The 23,545-nt window shown below is 34.3% G+C and overlaps 5 protein-coding genes across 6 annotated transcripts; 4 read left to right on the forward strand and 1 right to left on the reverse strand.

The window, feature by feature from the left end:
* The first annotated feature begins 3,856 nt into the window (after positions 1–3,856).
* Positions 3,857–7,609, forward strand: LOC120272068. Of its 2 annotated transcripts, XM_039278806.1 has the most exons (7): positions 3,857–4,166; positions 5,046–5,070; positions 5,322–5,456; positions 5,582–5,693; positions 5,774–5,835; positions 6,013–6,441; positions 6,541–7,609. In XM_039278806.1, the coding sequence occupies exons 3-7, from the start codon at positions 5,340–5,342 to the stop codon at positions 7,270–7,272; spliced, it is 1,452 nt and encodes a 483-aa protein (XP_039134740.1). In that variant the 5' UTR covers positions 3,857–4,166; positions 5,046–5,070; positions 5,322–5,339; the 3' UTR covers positions 7,273–7,609. The 2 variants fall into 2 exon arrangements, with proteins under 2 accessions (XP_039134740.1, XP_039134739.1); XM_039278805.1 differs by lacking the exon at positions 5,046–5,070.
* Positions 7,610–7,993: 384 nt separating this feature from the next.
* LOC120272069 (autophagy protein 5) lies at positions 7,994–12,109 on the reverse strand. The gene is made up of 8 exons (XM_039278807.1): positions 11,907–12,109; positions 11,633–11,757; positions 11,481–11,547; positions 11,272–11,361; positions 10,108–10,195; positions 9,839–9,976; positions 8,952–9,083; positions 7,994–8,622 (listed from the first exon to the last, which is right to left on the reverse strand). The coding sequence occupies exons 1-8, from the start codon at positions 12,027–12,029 to the stop codon at positions 8,261–8,263; spliced, it is 1,125 nt and encodes a 374-aa protein (XP_039134741.1). The 5' UTR covers positions 12,030–12,109; the 3' UTR covers positions 7,994–8,260.
* A 1,285-nt stretch (positions 12,110–13,394) lies between these two features.
* On the forward strand, positions 13,395–13,885 carry LOC120271888 (histone H4). Its single transcript, XM_039278570.1, has one exon. It carries the CDS (start codon positions 13,456–13,458, stop codon positions 13,765–13,767), a length of 312 nt encoding a protein of 103 aa, XP_039134504.1. The 5' UTR covers positions 13,395–13,455; the 3' UTR covers positions 13,768–13,885.
* A 261-nt stretch (positions 13,886–14,146) lies between these two features.
* LOC120271739 lies at positions 14,147–15,982 on the forward strand. The gene is made up of 2 exons (XM_039278414.1): positions 14,147–14,159; positions 15,199–15,982. Exons 1-2 carry the CDS (start codon positions 14,147–14,149, stop codon positions 15,852–15,854), a joined length of 669 nt encoding a protein of 222 aa, XP_039134348.1. The 3' UTR covers positions 15,855–15,982.
* A 1,225-nt stretch (positions 15,983–17,207) lies between these two features.
* LOC120272515 (guanine nucleotide-binding protein-like NSN1) lies at positions 17,208–22,780 on the forward strand. Its single transcript, XM_039279353.1, is given in 11 exon segments — positions 17,208–17,325; positions 17,552–17,593; positions 17,675–17,919; positions 18,107–18,239; positions 18,374–18,547; positions 18,808–19,025; positions 21,211–21,475; positions 21,673–21,852; positions 21,929–22,143; positions 22,232–22,302; positions 22,304–22,780. Coding segments are annotated over 10 exon segments (1,773 nt in total). The 5' UTR covers positions 17,208–17,325; positions 17,552–17,574; the 3' UTR covers positions 22,557–22,780.
* The last annotated feature ends 765 nt before the right edge of the window (positions 22,781–23,545 follow it).

A 23,545-nucleotide genomic window follows, 5' to 3' on the forward strand; every position in this document is an offset into this window, starting at 1 on the left:
TAAATCAATATTTGACTACTTTATAAACATTGCTTGATGTAATAATTTAATTGTCTTATTCTATTTGATTATAATTCAATTAGAGATATTAATTTGTACCGGATCAAATAAGAACCCGACAAATTAGAATTAATTTAAGAAAACAAAAACAAAAATGGGACAAAGTTATTATTCCCATTAGGAATGGAGATTGGGCCGGGGAATATCTTTTTTGCCCATGCTTTCATCCTCATTCTCAAGATCATATAATTTAAGTTATATATATTATGTCTAAATAAAAAGTTAAAAAATCTATTTATTTCATTATCAAATTACTAATGAGTAAATAAACATTATTAAAAAATAAATATTACAACATCACATCCCGGATAATTGTAGCATTTTGGGTCCCCGTACAAGGATTAAGGACCTTATTGTGATTGGGCTAAGGCCCAATCAAACTATTTCATGAGATGAAAGACTCGGCTCATATAGCAAGGGTCTACATCCTCATTATTCTCACTAATTTGTTGATAAATTAATTAAAGCTAAAAACAATAAATAAAACTATATAATGACCAACTAAAAGTAAATATAAGTAAAAGCACCTAATAATGTTTTTTTCATATTTTTTTTTGAATGAGTAGAATAAAATAAAAGGAACACTAACAAACAAAATCTTTACTTATTTACCATTATTTAAGAAAAAAAAATATACTTATTTAAAAAATTTGAATATACCAAAATTAGGCTTCACTCTCATCTCATACAAGAGTTTGGTGTCCAAATGCTATTCAACATATAGTAAATAATGGTTTATTCTGTGTAAGTGATACATATTTTTTGCTTACAGAATACTCATTGTAGGAGAGAACTTTATAATTTAATCTCAACTATGTGTATGTAGGGTTCGTTTACTTTATAGTTATAAATGATTACACTTTATAATATTGTGATAAAAAAAAATTTATAAGACACTTAATTTCTCTCCCTGTCATGACGTGAGACTTTAATGTCCCTATTTTGAGGCATCGCTTCAGCTGAGTTCTTAATGCGCTGACGGGTTGATGTAGTGCTAACTCTGTGTTGACATAACGTCTCCACATCAACAAATTTACCAGAAATAATATCAAAACAGACTTATAGTTTTATTTGAAATTGAAGAAAAATTAAATTATTTTATACGTTATAAATTTTTTTATAGTAACAGTATTATAAAATACAAACAATATAAATATTTGTGATAATTAGTAAAATGAACCATGTTCTTTTACATTTGCACTATCGCATTTGTCAAAAAATAATAATAATAATAATAATAATTCAAAAACCAAATGAAATCAAACTCGAATTAATAACAAATACCTCCAAATTCAAAGTACATCAGCCAAAGCAAATCTCTTTCATTCATAAAAAGCACAAACAGTCCAACCCACTTCAATCAAATCACAGCCACAAAAGATTTTCCACTCTCGATTCCTTAATCACCTATCCATTATCCACGTGTCACTCCATCTCCCCTCCAATCCAACGGCCACGATCACCCCATCCCGACTCTTCAATCCCCCACGAATATTCCTCCACGTGTCACTCGTACGAGGTCCCAGACTCCATCTCCTCTCAACCAATCAAATCACGCCCTCAAAACGCACAGGTGTCTCGCGGTCACACCGTGACAAAAGAACTACGTGTGGCTCTGCTTTTTTCTCATATTTTTTTAATAACAACCTGGATGCACATCTTGTGGCTCACAACACGCCCTTCGTTTATTTACTTAATTTAATTTTATTAATTAATTTATTTTGCCGTCGCTTTAATTAATGGGGACGCGTCGCTTTTGCTGACGTGGCGAAAAGCTCGGGACGAAAAGTTCTGCCAGTGCACTTTACCGTTACTGCTCTTTTGATCCAAAACTCTTGGCCAAGATTAATCCAACCATTTAGAATTTAGTTTCAAACATTAAATGGTAATATCTTTTTATTTTTATTTTTATTTTTTATATAAATAATTTAACCAACCAACAACTTCCGGAATAATTAGCACTTGAGTTCTCCGTAAAATCTATTTGTAGTTAACGAAAAATCAATTTACTGAAACACCTAGAGGTACTAATTTTTTATTTGTGCATGTTCTTGATTTTTTTCTTAAATAAAAGTGTTAGTTGTCAATTTAATTAAAAAAAGTAATAATTTTTTTTATTATTAAATAATTTGAGATAATAAAGGGCCAAAGGTGGGTGGAAATTGAAGGGTACCCGAATCTCCAAGATATAATTAAAAATAATTAAGAAAATTAAGGAAAATATGTGGATAAATTCATGGTGGCCAAAACTTTTCGGAGAATTGAGAGGCTTTGGATTTTCCTTAGAATAAATGGGAATTATGAATCCTTTTTGAATTATCGAACTGTTTTTGGACACGTGTCACATTATTATGAGGAAGATATTAATTTGTCTCACTTTTGTTGATTTATTTATCAAGTGTATGTTTCTTGTTCACAAAAGCTTAGCCTAAATTTTAGCGGCTCTGGATTTTTCTGAGATATTTATTTGTTGGCTTTTTTTTTCAAATACACCCTGATAAATATCCAAATTGGAAATAAAAAAAAAAGTAGTCTAAAACTTTAACAACATAGTGTTAAAATATATGTTTTTTTTTTTTAATTTTTTGTGTGCTTGTATATCCTTTCAGAAATGATTAATTTTTGTTATGTTTAAAGTCTCTATTGCACCTAAAAATATCTGATATTATTTATTTTGACCCTGAATTTTAGTCTTTTATATCTAATTTTGACTCTTTATATGAAGATAGATGCTTATGCATTGCTGGAATGAATTTGATATAGATGTAAAGCGGATAATTTTCCATTAAAAATCCTACAATATGATTTTTTTCCAAAAATATATAACAGTAGACTATAAATGATCTTTAGATTATATCTGTCAAACCTAACAAAAGTATATATAACTCATAATAATAATAATAATAATAATAATAATAATATGAATATTTATGATTTTAAAAAAATAATACTTGGCGGTTTTAGTGTCAATTTTTAAACCTTTCTAAAATAGTAAACAAAAATAGTGGAATATAAAATTATCTTTAATGTAATTTTTAAATAAATAATATAAAATAAATGTGAATTATCACCGATAAATATTAGAACTTACACACATTTTTTTATAAAATATCAACTAATCATATAAAAAAATGTGCATAAACATGAGTTAATACATTAAAACACTTGTATCCTCACATAAATCAAAGTTTGAATCCCGCTCTTTGATAAGAACATGATATAGAAAATTCGGTACTAATAGACAAAGAAGTTATTAGTAATTATACTTATTTTTTTCTAATTAAAATTATACATAAAAATTTGCTTTGCTCTGGTTTGCGTCTGTCTAGGAGGTGATTCTCTCTTATTTGTAGAGGCTGTCAATCTGTCTCTCTCCTTTTTATATTCAGTTTTAATATATTTGTGATTTATCCACTTTATTAAATTTTTAAAAATGAAAAAAAAAACATAAATTGATGGAGCGGAGGACTGAGAGTGGAATAGAGAAAAGAAAAGGAGTGAAAAGGCAAAAAGGAAAAAAAAAAGAAAGAAAGGAGCTAATCCAATTCAGAAGAAGTTTTATTAACCTGCGAGCGAGCAATGCGCGCATTCCTCAGAGGGAACATAGAGTAGGAATTGAAAAGCGGGGCGCGAGGGGCGATGGAGACCTCCACGTGTCACTACTCGGGCAACAACAGCCACAAGATGCGAGTGGTGGTCCCCTCCAAATTTCTTACCCTTTCTTCCTTTTTCACTAGAAAACCCCACCCCACCACCCAAACACCACCGCCTTCTTCTCTCTCTCTCTCTCTCTGACGTGGCATCCCCCTTCTTCTTCTTCTTCATCTTCTACTTCTTCTCCAATATCTTCTTCATCCATCTTCATACTTCTTGTTTGTTTTCTATTTTAGTTCTCTAGGGTTGGAATCATTGGATCCTACTCTTGTTGTTTTTGTCTTTTTCTTTTTCTTCTTTCTTGGTGATAGATGGACACCTGAGTTGGAGGAGTTTTTGGATGTTTTGGGGGGTTTTTGAGATGAGAGTGATGGGATTGGGGAACTTGTTTGTGTTTGGATTTTAGAAGTCGAGTTTTGGTTTTTGCGGATTGCGGAGCTGTGGATATGAAGGTATATGTTTTTTCTTTCTGCTTGTTTTTGTTTTTTTATTGTTTTTATTTGGGGGTTTTTTTGGGTTTTGGGAGATTGGAGATTTTGGTTTTTTTATGAGTGGTTGTTTGTGTGGAGTGAGGGAATGAGAGTCTTTGAATTGCTGAGTGTTTTTGGGAATTGGTGAGTGATTTTTTTATTGGATTAGAGTGAGGCTTAGTTAGATTGATGAGGAGTATAAAAAAATTTGTATGTTTTGGGAGATTGGGTCTGTTTTTGATGAGTGGGTATTTGTTTAAAGTGAGAGAATGGGAATTTTTGAATTAGTGGTGTGTTTTTGGTTGAATTGAAGTGTGATTTAGTGAGATTGATGAGAAATTCTTGGAGGATTTTTGTTTTTAGGTTTTGAGAGATTGGGCTGGTTTTGGATTAGTTTTGTTTGTGTACAAGTGTGATTAAGTGAGATTGATGAGAAATTTTTGACAGAATTTTTTTTTTGTGCCTTTGTAGGTTTTGGGAGATTTGGTTGGTTTTTTTTTATTAGTGGTTGTCTGAGTGAAGTGAGGGAATGAGTATTTTCAATATTGGTTGTGGTTTTATTTGTTGGATTAAAATGAGATGAGGAAAAAATTTGGCAGGTTTTTATCTTTATGTTTTGGATTTGGTTATTGAGATTTGATGTGTTTTTGGCATCTCGAAAAAGTATAGTGGGTTTTTGGGTGTAGATGTTAAATTAGAAGCAGCAATACTACTGAAGTGTGTTCTTTTTTTAGTCTTTTGATTCAAATTTAGTTTGTTGTGAAGTTTGGATTTTTCAAAGTTTTTAGCTTTTTGATTTGTGAGTTATTTATTCGCTTGTGATTTTGAATCTTTTATATTTTCGATGAACTGGTCTCGCAGATGAGAATATTATACTCTTCAATAGGTGAAAACCAAATCTCTGATCATGTGCTCTTATTTATTTATTTTTTATTTTTTTTATTTTGGCTTGTGATGCTTAGTTAACTGTTCTGTATTGTTGTTCAATTGAGTGCGTGATGAATTACTTCTTTTAAAATAGTTCTTTTTATTGCTTGATTTGTAGAAACATACTCTGTAATAAGCACTTATAAAGAATAAAAAAAAGCTCAAAAATGTGATTTTTTTATTTTTTTGTTTTTTTGTTCTTTAATTTAGGGAAACAGTGGAAGTTCAATGTTGAGTTTAACTGAAGTCTCAAAGAATCAGATGCTTGTGGATATTCAAGTTTCATGCGCCAATGGCCTTCAATTGAAAGATTTGGCTACATCTGTGGATGAACATGTTCCTAAGGTATATATATATATATATATATCTTTCACTATTTGTTTGGGAGCAAGCAATCTTCTCTGAAATCATGTGCATGTATGCCTTTAATTTGGTTTCTTTAGAGTGTAAAACCTTTTGCCCCTTAACAGGTAAGGAAACCTTACACAATAACTAAGCAACGAGAAAAATGGACTGAAGAGGAGCACGATAAATTTTTGGAAGCTTTGAAACTATATGGCCGTGCTTGGCGGCGGATAGAAGGTGTTTAGATGAATTGGTTGTTAGATAGAAATATTGTTATCTTTATTGCTTTTCTAGTCTGACATGGTCATTATCTGCAGAACATATTGGCACAAAGACTGCTGTTCAAATACGAAGCCATGCTCAGAAGTTCTTCACTAAGGTCCAGTGTTCTTCCTACAAAAAATTAATCTTCTACCATATTAGTTCATGGGTGTTCTTACTTGCTTTATCGAGTAAGTTTAATCATTCATGGAGGTGATTGGAGAGATTTTTTTGGCTTTTTTTATTGAATATCTCTAGGTGTTGTACTTGATCTCATTCAATTGTAATTGTGTAGGTGGTGCGTGAGTCGGGAAGTAGCAATATGACAACTGTGAATAGCATTGAGATCCCTCCTCCTCGGCCTAAAAGGAAGCCTATGCATCCTTATCCTCGTAAATTAGGAATTCCATCTACCAAAGGAATCCAAGGTCCTGAGCGTCCATCTTGGTCTATTTCAGCAAATCCCGCTCTTCCTGAGCAAGAGAAGGGATCACCAACATCAGTAATATCTGCAATTGGGTCAGATGCCTCAGGATCATCTGGTCCAAATTCCCCAATTCGGTGTACATCTCCACTTTTCTCTGCTTCTGGATCAGACCCAGATGGATCCTTCAATGAACAAGAGAACGGCAGTGGGTTATGCAGTTTATCGACTGAAAAGCAAGGAACTCCAATGATAGGCTCTGTATGTGCTAAGTTGACTGCGGATGACACATCTGTCATGGTATTATATTTAAAGATCATCTCTGTGTGCTCATTTCAATTGAAAGAAATCTCGATTTCATTCATAATGTACTCAGTCCCCTTAACATATGTTTTCCAGGAACTGGATTCAGGTATCGATGATGCCTTCCTGTCCAAAGAAGGCTTCTCAGAGCAAACTCAAGGAACAAGTCTTAAGCTCTTTGGTAAAACAGTCATGATATCAGATCACCAAAAGCCATTATCACCGGTCGCTGAGAACAAGGTGCAAATTATCAAGTCATCACCTGCAGATGATAATGGAAGCCATCAACAAAGCACAGGCATTGATCCTGAAAACTCTGATCAAGCGTTGCATAACAATGCATGGAACCCTTGGGTCGTCGGCATGCCTCATCCAATGTTCTTCTGTTCTCATCTCCCCATACATCCTATCCATTCGGCAGATGCGAGCAGTCTTCCATTGCCTTTGTGGTGGCCTTTTTCTGGAGGTTTACCATTTCCGGATTTTAATTCAGAAGAGAACTCACCAAAATACCAGGCAGAAGCTCCGGATAGAATTGAGGCTCAAAAGGAGAGTTCTTGGTCTGGTTCCGACACTAGTTCAGGCAGTGAAGTTGTCGACTCGCAAATTGCAATCGATTTAAAGGAGGAGACAGAGCTGGTATCAACCTCGAAGCTCAAGCCAAGTGTGAATTCAGCTTTCAGGACTTTGAACTCTGGCATCAAAATATCATCTAAAGGTTTCAGTCCATATAAGAGATGCACATCTCTGAATGAAGTGCAACATCAACAGCACCCTCAGATGGTTAGTGAAGAAGAATATGGTGGAAGAGTGGAACTGTGCTTGTAGCCCTCTTCTAATCTAAGCACTTGATTTTATCCAAAACATCAAATCTCTTTTTCCTCTTTTTTTTTTCCTTGGCAGTTGAACCACTGATGCAGGTGCAAAATGTTGCTGAGCAAGTCTCTGGAGGCAATTTGTCCTGCATCTTTGCTGTACGTAAGCAACAAAGCTGCCTATCCTTATTAACTCTGGAACATGACCAAGATAATCTCTGTTGTTGTATTCTCCCTGTAACTTGGTTTTTTTTTGGGTATTCTATAGCAATTTTTAGCCAAGTTGTATATCTTGTTGTGACAGTCATGTATTGAGCATAATAAATTTGGTTGCTCCATATATATTTGCATCCGGCTGATTTGAATGTTTGCTCATCAAGAGTTTATTGCATTGCATGATTATGGAATTTTTAAACTAGCATTTTTTTTTTTTTAATTATTCTTATGTACTTTTTCAACAATGAGAATTCATTTTAAGTATTTGAGGGTTTATGCAATTTTATGAGTAATCTGGATATAGGACAAAACTGCATTACTGATTTTTTTTTTTTAAAAGGAAAGTTGCTATTATTTTAATACAAATGGTATTTCCGAAGTTTTGTTTTCTGCTTTTTTTTTTCTTTAATTAAAGAATTCCAAACAAATTCATGAGTTCAAGAAAGATTCAACTTGAAAAATCAGATCCTCAGCTGCATACATGATGCATCACTGCACTCCCACCAACACCTTTGCAATGATAAACCACTCAACCGAATATTTCTTTTGATTTCCAAGCAACAGAAAATCAAAAAAATACAACCTGATTTTGAATATGAATATAAATCTGAAATGCAATTCTATTTATATGCATAGAAACCTTTCCCTTCATGGAACAACCCAATTGATCCCACACAACTAAACTGATGGTACCCTAACTATCTGATTCCTTTCTCACAATAAGACCCCAAAAGAATAAACAATGATATATGAATTCCACTTAAAAAAACAAAAAAAATGTTCAATCATCTCACTAGGACTTGACTTGGTGATGCTTCAGTAAATACACAGATATGAATGAAGTAATCAGGGTTCATCAGGTTGTTGACCACCCAGAAGAATGGAATACTCAGATCTAATTCAATCCCTTGAATTCGAATAAGCTTGACTTTGGGTTTCTTCGAAAGCACCACAGAATCACTAATTATCGACGTTTCTTCCGCCTCTACGTTTCTCAAACTATTAGGTGTTTCATAATCCTCAAAGCTTGGATTGGTCACTTGGCATCCCTCTTCTTTACTGAATATTTGATTGTCAGGCATGGTTTCGTCGTCAAAGATCTCAGGCAGTAGAGCTTTCAAAGCTGTCCTTAATGTAAGAAGGTGACCTGCATAACAATAGTAGAGGTGAAGACTAATGCCAGGACCTCAACAGCAAGACTGATGATGTTATTACAAACCAGGTTTAATTCACATTAACATAGATTGTTAGCATCAAAACCTCCTTGTGGTGGTGAGGTGGTCAAATGAAACACTTATGGCTGTCAATGAATCGATAAAACCTAGATCCAATGTGAGATAATCCACTGGGATGGTAGGTAAGTTTAGGTTAAAAAATATATATATATTTTCTAAAGCAATTTTTACTGATCCACTTATAAACCAGAAAAAGTGGAAATTCTTATAGCTGAGTGGCCTCTTCAAGGCCCTACAATACCTTCATACTTGTGAATTTCAACTGGCCGATTTATGTAGGAGATACTGTCCCAGCTATCAACTGCAGTTGCTTCATCAAAATCATCAAGGTCTTGACTGATATTGCGCACATACAACCGAACAGGAATTCTGCCTGGTAAGGATTGGGTAATGCAAAAAAAAAGTAGCTTAGAACTCCATGAAACATCTAAAATTTTAATGCCAAAATAAGTCATTCAGGTAACACTGGAGCTCCCAATAATGAAAAGTATATAAAGGCAACCACATTTTGGTCTTCAATGTGGCATGAATGTATGATTAAAATGTGTTGATGAATAAAAGAAGATGACAAAGCGTAACATCTTATGTGTACACTATCCACTAGGTTCTCAGCCTAAATCAACCTTAATTAACTGGTCTCCGCAGCTTTGCCCTTTTTTGACTGTCCTTTCCAAATGAGAGATTGTCAAGGAATTAAAATGAAGAGAGACCCAAAAAAAAAAAAAGATTTATTTATGTAAACTTCCTACGGTGTTAACCTTGTATTAGGTTTATAACAGCAAAAACAGTTTCAAATCTACCATAAAGTCCAAAATTTTGTTATTCAAGATAGATGACTATATCAACACAAATTGAGGCCAATAATCAGAAGATGCAAAGATGCAATTATGTTGAGAAATCACTCAAGACAAGGTTAATCATTTTTTTTTTTTCAAAAAGATGTGAGGCAACTAAAATTTACCCACTCATTTCTTTTTCTAATTAAAAGGAAAAAATGGACCTTTTTAATTATTAGATCTCTTCTCCCAGTCATGTTAAAGAATTTGTGTTCTTATTATGATGCAGTAGATTAACTAGTATTACATTGTTAACAACAGCATAGGAAATCATCCTTAAGAGAAAACATACCAACCCGGCTAGATCCAGCGGTTTCAGCTTCACCAAGAGCCTGACGAGGTTGTCCTGATCCTGTTTTGAGCGTGCAATCCTCTCCAATGGGACCAAGCTTAAGTCTTGATGCTATTCGTTGATGGCCTTCCATGTTGCCTAGTTGAAATATATGTTAATTGTTTGTAATAGGAAAGGAACCAAGAAAGCAAAGATTCATGTCAAACTAAAGTATCAGCACATAACAAATCAACCTGAGGAACATGAAGAATTTAAATTAACCAACCAACCTTTCATCAATGATTGCCACAGCTCAAACTGATCTGCCTGAGATAAGTTCATGACATTCTTACAGTTCCCATTGATAACATATGCTGCCTGAAGAAACATATAAGCATCTTATTGAGATCAACATCCGCCAGCCAAATAAAGGCAAAATAAGTTTTTCACCCAAAGAACAGTTAACAAAGCTATTCCATTCACAATTTCTACTAAGCTGCATTTCCAATGCATAAAAAAAATACAGGCACTTTCTACCAGACTAAGATTTTGAATATATTAAAGTTTCAACTACTAGTGAAAGTGAAAGAGAACAATCTCAAACCTCTCTAATCAGAGAAAGAAAATGTACATCACAGTCAAAGGTACGTAACTAAACCAAAATACGGCAGATTCTGGGCAACTGAATATAGAGCAATTAGCAATAAAATTGAAATTGTGAACATACATGTCACAACTTATTAACTATTGAAAATATGAATAAAACCATTTCATTATCCTGTCTGAGTCCTCATTGCAAAGTTTTAAAATATGCCATTAATAGTTCAGACATCAAACTAAATACAAAGTTTCATCAGTAGTCAGTAGGAATATAATGAATTGCTTAATTTCAAGTCACAGACAAAAAAGGTTAGTTATGTAGGAAGTTTTCACAAGATGCAACCATTCTCTTTTCTTCCAATGTTAGTGGGCATCCTATCTAAGCTATTTTTGTGAGCACTCCTGATCAATTTCCCTACCCCTTTGGGTTACCTATGCCATCTAATGAATTATATCCTCAATAGTAATCCTCTTTCAAGTATAATGAATGCGATATGTAGATAAATTTAACTTTCAGAAATCAAACGTAATGCAGTAGAGAGATTTCTCCTGCAAACTCTTTATAATGAGCATCATGTAAGAAATTATCTTTCATACATCACTGATGAATGAAATGTAGAACTTAGCGATAAAATGCGTATGATATCTTAACAGGGCATAAATAAATAATTTTGAGCTTTACAATCTGTAATGATGAAGGTTAACCATCCATAAAACTGAATGTCCAGCAAGGAATATACACAGTTTCTGAATGTATAAATATTGCTCAATTTAGGAAAAAAGAGGCTCTGAGTATACAAGAAAATAAAGGTATCCAAATATCAGATTAAAAGAGAAGTTGTTAGAAGCCGAACCTCTTTCAGGGCATTAATAAAGCTCCATTTTACATTGTCTTCACTCTCACATGGGATCAAAGTTTCTCCAGGGTGTCCTCTAAAATGGACCTGCAAACCAAATCATACAGCCATTATATACTAACCATAAGGAATTAGTAAAAAACTCATTAAAGCTACATCAAACCCTGAAACAAGATTCAAAATTTAACATTTTCATCGAAAATTACCGTTAAATTCCATGGCCTCTCTGGTTCTGCACATAAGAGATCATAGAGAACTCCTGTAGGTATATACCTAACATTCATTCATGAAAAGCAAAAATTTCAAACCTTAATATGAAGAAATCCCAGAGCCGGAAGAGATGATAAGAATAACGAACCACTTCAAAGGCAAGCCTTTGTAATCGAACCAAACAGTGTCAACGCCCGGAGGAAGCGTACTACTAAAATAGGGTTTCAAAAGAGATACCAACAAAGGCAAGTAACCAATGCGAGGACCCAGAATCTGAGAACAAACACAAACCATAATCAAACCTTGAAATCAAAACTCCATTACCGAAAATGAAGATCCAAGATGATTAAAAGAAAAATCCATTAAAAAAAACCTCATCAGAGATTGGAATTGAAGAATGAAAAGAAGAGGGTTAGGGTTACCAGTGCCGGAGGAGGAGGTGGGAGAGTAGTGACCTCGGATTCATGGAGATGGATCTGGAGAGGGATAGCACCACCCCAGATGTATCGCAGTGCTTCTTCGGAGCAGAGCTCCATGGCCGCCATGGATGGCTTGGCTTGTTCCGATAGACGAGCCCCGGAGGAGTTCAAGAGTCTTCGTCTTCTTCTTCTTCACGGATCGCTCTGAGTCGAGAAGGAAGCAACTCGGTTGGTAACTCGCCGTGGACTCTTATAGTTAATGGACGGTGAGATTGAGGCGAGTTTGACGCCAAGATTCGCGTCGGGATCTTGATGTCAATTTTTGAAAATTTTAGGGAAAAATTAAAAAAATAAACCTTGTGATTTTCAAATTTTGCAAAAATAGAGACATAGCTTTGTTTTTTTATTTTTAAACTAGCTCATAAAAAAGAAAAACATTATATGAAGCTTAATTTATAATGGTAAAATTATCATTTTTTAAAAAACCATCTCTTATTATATCATGTTTTTATAGTGTGATGTTTTTAAAATAATCAAAAATAAATTAATTATTTTGCTTATGTAAATTAACACGATTATGTGAGTTAACGCGATTAAAATTTATTAACTTTGCTTCCGCATAGTTTTAAAAAATATTTTTAAAAAAATCGGTCTCTATTTTGTAAAATTGTAAACTACAACGTTTTCAAAAATTTTATTAATTAATTATTTTTATAAGTTTATTGACTAATTATAACTTTAATGTTATCCTCAAAGGTGTAGTTAAAATGAAAATTTTTAAATTTACACAATAATGATTGAGACTTGAGAGAGTTATGTTTAGTCCATGTTTCATTAAAAAAAAATTATTCAAATACAATGGTATATCCATGATGTTAAACATGCGGCACAAAAATTAACAAATATAATATAATAAATAAATCTTGGCATGCAGATATATTTGAGCTTTTATTAAATAAATATTTTCTCCATCCCAATATAAAAAAAAAACATTTGAAATGATCAAATCTCTTAAGATTAAACAAAATTAGTGAGTTTTTAAATTTTAATAAAAAAAATTACCATATTTTTTAAAATTACTTTCAATTTCTTTGCTTATAAAGAGATACAAAAAAAAATTTAATGAAAAAATATTTCCAAAGAAATTAAAAAAAATTCAATTTTTAATTTTACATACAATTATTTTTTTCATAAAAACAATTAAAACAAAAAAGTGCCACGTCACTGATCCTCACTCCAAAGCAAAACTCCATCGCAACCGTCCATCTCAAATCCTACCGCCAAAAACACCCGCCCAACTTCACCTTCCCAAAAAAGAAACACAAAACCCCAATTCACTCGCCAGGTCACTGATCCAGATCTCCCAATAAAGCCCATCTACACCGTCTATTTTCCATCTAACGGTCCAAAACACTCTCCTCCCGATCCACAGCTCAGTCATCAGCGCGAGAACCAACCTCTAATTCCCTCACTATATAAAACCCCAACTCTCACCAACTTCTCTCCATCTTCGAAGGGCTTTCAGCTTCGAGTTTCTCGCTTTCGATCGACGATGTCCGGGCGTGGCAAGGGCGGCAAGGGTCTCGGCAAGGGCGGAGCGAAGCGCCATCGCAAGGTCCTGCGTGACAACATCCAGGGCATCACCAAGCCGGCGATCCGTCGTCTGGCTCGCCGAGGTGGAGTGAAGCGTATCAGTGGATTGATCTATGAGGAAACAAGGGGTGTTCTCAAGATCTTTCTAGAGAATGTGATCCGTGATGCTGTGACTTACACGGAGCATGCTCGGAGGAAGACGGTGACGGCGATGGATGTTGTTTATGCTCTCAAGCGTCAGGGAAGGACTCTCTATGGTTTTGGCGGCTGAGTGTTTGTTGGGATTAGGGTTTGCTTGTTTCTAGGGTTTGGTTGTCGTCTTTGTTCTTGTAAATTGTGCTTGAATTTGAATGAAATCGGTGGATCACATTGTGGATTGTTCTCTTGAATTTGAGGTTTGTTTTGATTCTTGTTAATTCTCTTTGGTTGATCATATGAGTTCTTTTGTGTTGTTTATTTATTTATTTAATAATTACTTAGTATTTTTTTAGTTTAGTTTGTTTATTTATTTAGTGTTTTTGTTTGCTATTGTGAAGCTAATTGTATTTTGTCTAATATATTTATAAAAAGATTTCTTAAAACATTATTCACATGTTATATAAAGAATTAAAAAAATAATTTTTTTGCTTATAGATTTGTTCCAAGCTGAAATGTTGTGTCAAGGTGATCCGAAGTTGGTTTTTAGTATTATTAATTTTAATTAGATAAATCATGACTTTAATTCAGGAATAGAAATGCAGTTTTAAAAAGTTACACAAAGGGAGGAGGATAATACTAGAAATTAGAGTATTAGAAACATTAAAGATTTAAACTTAGATTAGACTTGAAATGGCCTCTAAATATTTCAGTCATAAAGCGTAAAGAAGGGTCAAAAAAAAGGGTAAGGTGCGAGCTAATTAGCATTAATTTTAAATTTTTTCTTAAAATAAAGATTCATTTGATTAGAATTTTTATTTTAATTTTTAAGAAAGTCGATATCTATGATTTTTTCATTCCAGAAATTCTCCCAAGCCACTTGGGTTTTCCAAATCACAACCTGAACGTGATTTGTGAATATAAAAAGTTTGCTGTGTTTTAAATCAGTTACATGTCAACGCATAAAATAAGAAACCCATGAGAATCATCCCCCAGCATGTCCATTCCCCCATTGAAAAAAATAACACACACACATCCATCACTTTCTCTAGTGTCATCAAGTAACCGAAAAGATCTTACTTTTATTTCTGTATATATATATATATATATACATGTATCAACAACAATCACACCACTTGTCCCTTATATTCACATGAAAATCATCTCTTGTATCACTACAATTCAGACATCTTTTAACAAACACAATCAAATACACACACTAATCACAACACACATAACATAACTTCCCAAAACCAAACTCACAAGAATCACCCCCTTATCCAACCCCATTTCTCTCACCACCTCCCAAACCAAACAAAGCATTCCAATAATTCCACAAATATATATATATATATATATATATATATATATTCAAAAACACATCACATATAAAACCCAAACACAAATCTCATTCATCATTCATCACCCCCCAAACCAAAACATGATGAAACTCCTCCATCTCTTCCTCTTCTTCACTCTCCCCTCCATCATCCTCCTCCTTCCCTCTCTTCATCCTCACCTCTCTCCACCACCCTTCAACAACAACAACAACAACAACAACAACCAGCACCAACACTACTACTCTTCTCCAAACCCAAGACCACTTCTCCCTTCTCATCTCCATCTTCACTCTCCCAGACCACTACTCTCACCGCCACTTCCTCCGCCTCCTCTACCCCACCCCATTCTCCTCCCCTTCTTCCACCATTCACCTCAACTTCATCTTCTGTAACCTTTCCAAACCCGACCAACACCTTCTCATCCCTCTCGAAACTCCTCCGCCACAACGACATCATCATCCTCAACAACTGCACCGAGAACATGAACTCCGGCAAAACCTACACCTTTTTCTCCTCTCTCCCCCACATCCTCCCCCACCCTTACGACTACATCATGAAAGCCGACGACGACGTCTTCTTCCAACTCCCTAACCTCGCCGCCTCTCTCCTCCCTCTCCCCCGCCGTGATCTTTACTACGGCTTTGTCATCCCCTGCGCCAGCAAAGATCCATTCAAAGACTACATGTCCGGAATGGGCTATGTTCTATCTTGGGATTTAGTGGAGTGGATATCAGTGTCGGAGATCCCCGCCGGCGAGGTTGTTGGGCCGGAGGATAAGTTGGTCGGAAAGTGGTTGAAGGTGGGTGGGAAGGGGATGAATAGGTATAGTGAGAAGCCGGGGATGTATGATTATCCAGGGAAGCAATGGGAAGTGTTCGCATGAGCTTATTCCGGCGACGGTGGCCGTTCATCGGCTGAAGAGAAGAGAACAGTGGTTGCATGTGCTTAAATTTTTTAATGTTACTTCTCAACTTCAACAACCTTCAAAACTCTACCATCTTTGATCTTTGATCTTTGACTTACTACATATTAATTTGATTACTTTTTGTTAATTATTTTTTTATTTTTGGTTTATGTTGTACGTGTTTCGTTTTATTTTTGCGGATCATCTCCTCTAGTTCTGGAATCAGATAATACATTGATTTTTTGGAATCAGATAATACATTGATTCCAGTTTATCATATTCTGACACATGTCTCATAATTTTTTTATTGTGAAATAGAGACAAGTGTTAGTTTTTAATAAGTTGGAATCAGGATATTCTTTAGTTTTAGAATCAGATGAGTTATTGTTTTTGTTGTTATTTTGATATTTTATTTATTTAAAAAGAAATAGAACATAAAAATGAAAAATAATTTTTTAAAGAAGAAAAAAAAAAGATATTGTAGAAGATGTAGTAAAAGACTCCAAGCATTTTACTACAAAATAAATAAATAAATAAATAGACTTCAAGCATTAATAAGTTTTTTTTCAAGGAAACCCCAAGGCTTTGTTTGGTTGAGGGAGGGAGGAGGGTGAGGGGTGTTGGGGGTGTGGGTGTTGTTTGGTTGAGGGAGTGAAGGGGGTGAGAGGGGTGAGGAGGGGTGCCTCACCCCTTCTCACCTCATAATCCACTCCCCAGATGGGGTCTTTTTGGGGAGTGGATGTTTATTGTTTTTTATTTTTTTAAATAATTCAAAAATATCATTAATGCCCTTCACTTTATATGTAGAATTCTATCATGTATCACTGAAAGTGATTGTTTGTTTGGGATTGTGAATATGTTTATCGTGAGCGTAATTTTTTGTTAAATATGATAGTGTATCTTTCAAAGTATGTTTTCATGATTTTTAAGACTTTATGAATAAATATGATAAAAATAGAGGGTATGTTTGATGATCGTTGGGTGTTGACATTTTAACCAATATTTATCAATTATAATCGAGATGTTATGACTTTCCTCATAATCAAATAAATATTTTTCGCTAATTATTGTGTGTGTTTTATAATGTTTATCATATATTATATATTGTGTTATTATTATTATTCTACGATTGATTATTATATATATTATTACCTATTTTTGTTATGCGAGGCGAAAATAGTCGAATCACATTACACTCTTTCTCCTCCTCCACTCTTTTTTTCAAAGCGAAATAAACTACTTTCTCCACACTCATAAAATGAGCCAAACCACGATATTTTTCTCAAACCCTCCATACTCCTCCCTCCCTCCTCCCCCTGAACCAAACAGGGGGCAAAGGATTGACACCTAAATTAACCCTAATCCCTTTATCTCTATCGCCACTCTTCCTCTCCATCACCTCTCCTGCCCGCGTTGGAGGTTTCACTCGAAGACCGATTGGGTAAACGAGGTGAGCATTGCCATTCTACCTTTTTTGTCTCCGCGAAATTCATGCGGTTTGGTTTTTCTGATGAAATTCATCACATCTGGAAGAAAAAAAATGGGATTTTGACGGATTCTGGTTTGTTTTAGTGAAAGAATATGGCTGATTCTTTTATAAAGTTATCTTTTTGATCTGAATGTTTGCTTTGTTTAGATGTCGATTTCTGAATAGTTGAAGGGTTTCTTTGTTGTAGGTTTAGCCCTTGAAGATCAAATAATGGTGAAGAAGAGCAAGAGTAAAATTTATAAATTCTAATGCCTTTTATTTTGTTTTTTGGTTGATTAGATTGTGCTTAATTTTTAATTTGCCAATTTAGAGAGTAAGAGTAAGAGGGTGTCACTGAAAAAGAAGTATAAGGTAATAAGGAAGGTAAAGGAACACCACAGGAAGAAGGCAAAGGAAGCAAAGAAACTTGGGTTGAACCGGAAGCGCAAGGTTGAGAAGGATCCTGGCATCCCAAATGACTGGCCTTTCAAGGAACAGGAGCTCAAGGCACTCGAGGCTCGAAGAGCTCGTGCTTTAGAAGAGTTGGAACAGAAGAAAGCTGCTAGGAAAGAAAGGGTGCCTTTTTCTTACTCATCTTCTAAGTTTGTTGTGAATGAGTACTTTTTTTTTTTTTACTTAGAATTACATAGAATTACAATGTAAGTATGACCTGAATAATGTTAAGCATAATAGATGATGAATTATTTTTATTCAGTTCAATGATTAAATATGCCATTGCCGATTGACAGTCCTTGTTCCACAGGCTCAGAAGAGAAAATTGGGGTTACTTGACAATGATGATCTTGGAAACTTGGCTGCCAGTGCTTCTGCCAAGGATGATGAGTTCTCAAATAGAAGTGCTGTTGAGGAAACCTTGGCTGCACATAAAAGTCATGGTATTAGTTAATTTTGTTTTCTAATTAGTTTGAATTGGAAGTTATCAATATTCTTCTCTCTTTGTAGTCGTTGTTAATCATATCGCTTAAATTTAATATAACCAGTACTTTGAACAATGTCTTGAATTTCTCAGACCATTCTGAAAGAGCTTTCTACAAGGAGTTGGTCAAAGTTGTTGAAGCATCAGATGTAATTTTGGAGGTTCTTGATGCAAGAGATCCCTTTGGTACACGGTGTGTTGATATGGAAAAGATGATCTTAAAGTCTGATCCAAATAAGCGGCTTATTCTGCTTTTGAATAAGATAGGTATGTCCTGTTTTATTAGCTTTGCTTCATGTTTTCAAGCTGACATTTGCCAAAAAACTTCAAGAATAATTATGAGGCTTGCATTTACTGTAACCTACTAACTTTCAAAAACATCAACTTCTACTGGAAAGTGTAAAATGGCTTTCTTTCCAAAGAAATACACCTCTTTGGTCCTTTGCTTAAAAATGTTGCTTTTGATTCAGTCAATTAAAGATGTGTGTATTGCCATTATGATCAAACATTTCTTTTCTTTGTCATAGATCTTGTTCCTCGGGAGGCATTAGAAAAATGGCTCAACTATTTCCGAGAAGAGTTACCAACAGTTGCTTTTAAGTGTAGCACTCAAGAGCAGAGATCACATTTAGGGTGGAAATCTACCTCCAAAGCATCCAAAAAGAGTGATATGCTTCAAACAAGTGATTGTCTTGGAGCTGAAACTCTGATAAAATTGTTGAAGAATTATTCTCGAAGCCATGAGGTAAACATGAACTACTTTATCAAAACTCTTGTAATAATGTTACAATGACATATTAACAAGCTTATATTATTTCTTCACATGACCAATAATCTCTATGATCATGCAATCCATGCTTTTGCATTGTTTACCATGAACATATATTGCTGCAAAGTGACATTAAATGTGAAGGTACCAGTTTTCAAAGATTGAAAAAGCTGATAGGCACCCAATTATGGTCAAATTCATGTTGACCCTAACACTAGTCATCCTCTATAAGATCAATTATGTATAGTACCTATGCCAAAATCGAAATTGTGGGCTTTATTCTATTTCATGTGTGAGCTAGTGAACTGATACAAATTGAGGATCTTACACGGGAAGAACATCATTGTGAGCAGCATTAAAATTAGCAACCAATTTGCCAAACACCTATACATTCTAAAATCTTAATCTCTTAGACTAGTATGATTATATAGGGACAACATTAAAGATAGGAAAAATTATCAAATATACAAATCTATTTCAAGCTTTAAAGTTAATGGCTTGCTATTAAAAGGCTACAATTTAGTCATCATTTAAGCACTTCAGCACTGTGCTTTTGGTTTTGATTAAAAGAAAATAACCTCCTTATGAAGCAAAGTGACACTTAAGTTTGACATCAAGTTAAGCCTTGGATCATACAGCAGTATTTTTATTTCTTTTTGGGTAATTGAAACTTTGTCTATTGTTTACCAGCAATATTTTTCATTTATCTGCCTTCTAGTGCCATTTTGTTGTGAGAGGACTAAGAAATGACACAAAAAAGTCCCTCCTGTTCTCAAAGAGAACTAGAGAACCAAGATTTCCTTCTCACTTCATGGCTGGATTTACCTACCACACATTATAAACTAGTTGTATGAAAAATGAAATCTTCTTCCATCCCCAAATTCTAGAGACTTACATGATATATATATATATATATGCATAAAACCTAGATAAGACAAATATTTAGCCAAAGTATCAAACAAACTGGATCAGTTCATACGTAATCACCTATAACTAGGATAAGATTAACTAAACCGAGATAAACACAGCAAAAACATGTAAAATCAATGTAACATGTACAACTTGATTTCTTAAATTAACTTAGCTGATAACTAAAATGCCACTAAGGCGTCCTAAACAAAAAAAAAGTGTAATGTTTGGAAGCAAGCTAGTCATCGCAAATGCTGGATATAGAAACATAGGAACAAGAACATTAGAAGAAATGGGGAAAACAAACAAGTAAATCCAAAGCATTAATTCTATAGTTGCAAAATAAGTCAGGATGTAGTACTGGCTATTCTAAAACTTAAGATGATTAACAGAGATACTAACCAAGACCAATAGCAATGTTGATGACTGCTGTCTTCCAGATATGCAGATATTGTTCAAAGAATATGTAGAAAACAGAATATGGGAACACCTGTATCTGCATCGGCAATGTTGCAAGAGCAATATTAACAATTAATTAAAAGTATTTGCAATATTCACAATATCCATCGAACACAAGAAAGTTACACCATTCTATAACCACTATGATTTGTTGAATGCACACACAGTTGATATTTTTTGACAGACATTAGTATTGGGTATGTTAAATGCAAACAAAACATGTTTTGGTCTTGATTCATCTCAGGCATATATTTATATTAATATTCACAAACTTAGCCAATGTGGAATTATTAGGCACTCCACTGCACAACAAAATTTCAAAATGAAGTTTTTACTCCATACAGAGCATAAATTTGGGTGCTCCATATATGTCTTTGTGTGATCACCCAAACATTATACTCCAAAAATGAGGAAATTCATTCGAGTGCGATATGTTAAAACTATTGAAAGACAACACAAGAGATGTAAATATTCTACATGCTTTTCTGATAGGGTTCATGGCTGCATTGTGTGAGCCATATGGTTCTGTATTTGTGAGCTTTTATGTGATATATACTGCAGTTTCAATTAGATAAAATGGTGTCAATTCTTTATATTTTATTAACCATTGTATTAAGTGTGGAAATTGGTCTTCAGAGATGTTTGTTAGATGGTATTCATCTTCAAAGTCATCAATTTGCAAGGGATATCTTTTTTGTTCAATTTGTTCTTGTAGCATTATGATGTCCTTCATTTAGTGTATGAATCTAATTGTCTACAAAGTTCCTGAGCCTGGCTTGATTGTATTTTGCAGCTCAAAGTATCAATTACTGTGGGCATAGTTGGGCTGCCAAATGTTGGTAAGAGTAGTCTGATTAACAGCTTGAAAAGGTCTCATGTGGTCAATGTTGGGGCTACTCCTGGGTTGACTCGATCAATGCAAGAAGTTCATTTAGATAAGAATGTGAAGCTATTGGACTGCCCTGGAGTTGTAATGCTCAAGTCTAGTGATGATGATGCATCAATTGCTCTTCGAAATTGTAAGAGAATCGAGAAGTTAGAAGACCTTGTTGGCCCAGGTAACTTCCATGAGTAATACTGTTCATATTGATACACTTTACTAAATTTGTATTGAAGTACTTCATCACTGGGTGTATGATCAACTCTCTATAATTAGCAAGATGAATGAAATGACAAATGTCTGTTCAGAGTTACTTTTATCTGTTTCATGATATCGACGCCTCCTTTACTTGACAGGGCCTTTTTATTTTTATAGTTAAGAAGATATTAGACCTTTGTCCTGCTGAAAGGTTGATGTCATTTTACAAGTTGCCGAGCTTTAGCTCTGTTGATGACTTCCTTTATAAGGTTGCTACTTTGAGGGGAAAACTAAAAAAAGGTGGTATTGTGGATGTTGAAGCTGCTGCAAGGATTGTTCTTCATGACTGGAATGAGGGTTAGTTTGTTAATTTCCAGTATACGTAGTCAATTCTGTGACACGGCGTTTGATTAATATTATCTCATATTTGTAGGAAAAATTCCATATTACACATTGCCTCCGGTACGAAATCAAGTAGATAATGCTGAGGCAGTAGTTGTTTCTGAGTTTGGGAAAGAATTTAATGTTGATGATGTTTACAAGACTGAATCTTCATTCATTGGAACCCTTCCATCTGTTGAACACTTTAATCATGTTGAAGTTCCTCCATCATCACCACCAAATTTTGATGAACAGATGAAGGATGAGGTTTGTTTCACCCACTTTGAATTTACTTATTTTCTTATTTAGATTGATCGAGAACACCCTAATTGTTTGACCGCTTTTGTCGTCTCAGGGTGCTGTGGAGCAAAATGAAGTGATTCAGAATGATGAGTCCATGGCAAGCGATTCTAAAAGATCTTGAGGAAACAAAACAAAATACCTCTAACCGACAAAACGACAAACTATACACTGCAGAAGGTATTCTCGATCCATGCAAGCGAAGAGCAGAGAAGAAAAGGCGAAAAGCACAAAAGTTGAATTCCACTAATGATATGGACACAGACTATGATTTTAAGGTAGACTATCGAAAACAAATCGATGAAGCTGATAATGAAGATAGTGATGAAGAATATGAAGGCAACAATGCCGCCCCAATGGCCGGAATGGAGCTTGAGTAGAGAAACAAATACGTAAAATGCACTATAAAAACATAATTGAACACATTTATTTAATTTGTCAAAGTTCTACTTCCATGGTTTTGGTTTTTTCTTGGAAGAGCACTTGTTTTCAGTAGTGTTTGTTTAAAATCTTAAGACAAGAATGATCTTGCATTGTAGCAGCAACCTTGAGATTGAAATGAAAATTCATAAGCTTTCAGTTATGAGCATTGAGTTTTGTCATTGATCCTTTTTAAGAGTTGGATGACATTTGTACTGATAACCCATTCCTTTTCAGGCTTCAGTTTTTCTCTCTTTGTTTCATTATCATTGTTATGATCAAGATTGTTTTTTCCCCTTCTATTTTTAATGTTTAAAATATAATTTTTTAAATTGCCCAAAACCTTGAAATTAGGACTTGATTGTAGACTTGTAGTTATTTAAGGAGTTTTTTTAATTTAAAAAAATTAAAAGAGCTTCTCATGCTTGAGTTCTATGTTACATCACCATGCATTGAATCAAACAGTGAAGTTCAATATGACATTAGATATCATTTGCCAAATTTATATATATATTTTTTAGATTAAGATACAATGTTATCGCCCCCGTGCTGAGGTGGAGCATTGTTCTGCGACAGATCTTGAGTTTACTTTGGCCGAGGAGCGGGACAAAGAAACCGAGAATCCACTTTCTATGGGCTGGGGAGGAGGCACTTTCTCCTTCTTTTAATCTCGCGATATTCTCCGTTGTTCTATTAGCTTAGTGTGTTTTTGTGTTGTTGAGCACCACTCGCTAGCCAGTGTCCTTTCCCTCTCAGTGTGATACTGCGGTTTTGTTTGTCTACTTTTATTTTTATCGAGTGGTTTTATCCACTCTTTTATAAAAATAAATAAATAAATAAATAAATAAATTGCTATCGCATTTTGTTATAAGTACAATCATGCATACTTGTTTAATACATTAACGCTGATTTAATTATTGAAGTTTAATATAACACTAATATTATTAGC

This window comes from Dioscorea cayenensis, chromosome 11 (assembly GCF_009730915.1).
Source record: "Dioscorea cayenensis subsp. rotundata cultivar TDr96_F1 chromosome 11, TDr96_F1_v2_PseudoChromosome.rev07_lg8_w22 25.fasta, whole genome shotgun sequence".
NCBI classification, from domain to species: Eukaryota; Viridiplantae; Streptophyta; class Magnoliopsida; order Dioscoreales; family Dioscoreaceae; genus Dioscorea; species Dioscorea cayenensis.

Excerpts from the sequence above, each read along its gene's own strand:
- LOC120272069 (XM_039278807.1), bottom strand. The coding sequence starts at position 12,029 with ATGGCGGCCATGGAGCTCTGCTCCGAAGAAGCACTGCGATACATCTGG. Across the intron at positions 11,362-11,480 it reads AGAGGCCATGGAATTTAACG|GTCCATTTTAGAGGACACCC; the intron begins GTAATTTTCGAT and ends TTTGGTTTGCAG. Across the intron at positions 10,196-11,271 it reads TTATTAATGCCCTGAAAGAG|GCAGCATATGTTATCAATGG; the intron begins GTTCGGCTTCTA and ends ATGTTTCTTCAG.
- LOC120272068 (XM_039278805.1), top strand. Across the intron at positions 5,694-5,773 it reads TGCTTGGCGGCGGATAGAAG|AACATATTGGCACAAAGACT; the intron begins GTGTTTAGATGA and ends CATTATCTGCAG. Across the intron at positions 5,836-6,012 it reads CTCAGAAGTTCTTCACTAAG|GTGGTGCGTGAGTCGGGAAG; the intron begins GTCCAGTGTTCT and ends GTAATTGTGTAG.
- LOC120271888 (XM_039278570.1), top strand. The coding sequence starts at position 13,456 with ATGTCCGGGCGTGGCAAGGGCGGCAAGGGTCTCGGCAAGGGCGGAGCG.